The 1,568-nt window shown below is 37.2% G+C and overlaps 1 protein-coding gene across 8 annotated transcripts in view; it reads right to left on the bottom strand.

Annotated features, from left to right (window-relative positions):
• Positions 1-1,568, bottom strand: part of BCL2L13 (BCL2 like 13) — a 115,202-nt gene that overhangs the window by 37,473 nt on the left and 76,161 nt on the right. The window contains exon 5 of one of the 8 annotated variants that reach the window (XM_017891338.1): positions 816-944. The exons of the other annotated variants lie outside the window; for them this stretch is intronic. Within the exon in view, the coding sequence (XP_017746827.1) occupies positions 830-944 (115 nt within the window). The 3' untranslated portion in view covers positions 816-829. Of the gene's footprint in view, positions 1-815; positions 945-1,568 lie in introns of those variants that run through there. 8 annotated transcript variants of the gene reach the window in all.

Here is a 1,568-nt window from a genome sequence, read left to right on the forward strand (position 1 = left end):
AAAAAAAAAAAAAAAAAAAAAAGAATATTTAAGATTGATAATAGCTACCACTTATTGTTAGCCTATTATGTTAGGTTTTAATATTTTATATATTTATATTTTATATTACATATTATCATATCACATATTTGAAAACCAAAGCTCAGAAAAGCTAAGAAATTATCCCAAACCCATATAGCTGGAAAGCAGCAAGGCAGGAATTCACACTCAGTTAGATCTGGTATCAAAGCCATTACACTACTTCATTTCAAGTTAAGATTCTGACACATGCCATGACAATGTCTCCATGTCACATGTGGCTAATGAGCACTAGAAATGTGGCCAGTGTGCTGAAGGTATAGTATACACACTAGACTTCAATGAGGAAGAAAAAACAATCAAGATAGCTCAGCATTTTTTTGTACTGAAGACATGTTGAAATATTTTAGATGTACTGAGCTAAATAAAATATTAAAAATTTTAAATTTCATTTTACTTTTTTACATGGCTGCTAGTTTTTAATTACATATTAAAACTACATTATATGTGACTTGCATTGAACAGCACTGGTCCAGATATTTCAGAAAAGAATCCTGATGACACAGGTATCATTCTTTCCCCTAAGTCTGTTTCAAATCAATACTACAGTGATGCTGAAAGAAAATGCGATACCAGAGATGGCCTCTATAATAATGAAATATATACAGCATACACTATCTTCCTGACATCACCTTCCCATTAAAGTGAGCCTAGTACTTTTCAGATGCCTTGGGGTAAGTAGCAGATTTGTGTAAAACTTGAACTTCAGCAGATACTACACAGTCTACCTACCTATATTCTCCCTGAAGCTTTACTTGCATATATCAGTCCCTTCACTTCCTTTCCTGAACTGTTTGGTGCTGCTGGGGGTCACAGTAGTCCTTACTGGTTGTTTGTCTACCATGCTAAAGAATTTTAGCATGGTTCTGAATGAAACATGATTTGAAACATTATATACACAGACATATATGCACAAAAAAATGCAGCAGATTAAAACATTCAAAGGAAATCAAATACATAGAAAAGTAAGTAGCTAAATAACCAATCCTACCTAGTGACTTATTACAATAGAGCAAAGAAGAAAAGAGCGAGGCAGGACACCTTTTTGAAACAGATGTTCTGTAAGAAGCGTTCAGCATTAACTTCCTACATTAAAACGTTTTGAAAGAATCAGTTGTATTTTCTACCTACAATATTGCCTTCAACCTTTATAATACTTCTAGTTTATCATCCATTAGTTATTTTCTTTTTTTTTTTTTTTTTTGTTGAGACGGAGTCTCGCTCTGTCGCCCAGGCTGGAGTGCAGTGGCCGGATCTCAGCTCACTGCAAGCTCCACCTCCCGGGTTTACGCCATTCTCCTGCCTCAGCCTCCTGAGTGGCTGGGACTACAGGTGCCCGCCACCACACTGGGCTAATTTTTTTATATTTTTAGTAGAGACGGGGTTTCACCATGTTAACCAGGATGGTCTCGATCTCCTGACCTCGTGATCCGCCCGTCTCGGCCTCCCAAAGTGCTGGGATTACAGGCTTGAGCCACCGCGCCCAGCCT

This window comes from Rhinopithecus bieti, unplaced genomic scaffold, assembly GCF_001698545.2.
Source record: "Rhinopithecus bieti isolate Rb0 unplaced genomic scaffold, ASM169854v2 scaffold_20777, whole genome shotgun sequence".
Taxonomy (NCBI): Eukaryota; Metazoa; Chordata; class Mammalia; order Primates; family Cercopithecidae; genus Rhinopithecus; species Rhinopithecus bieti.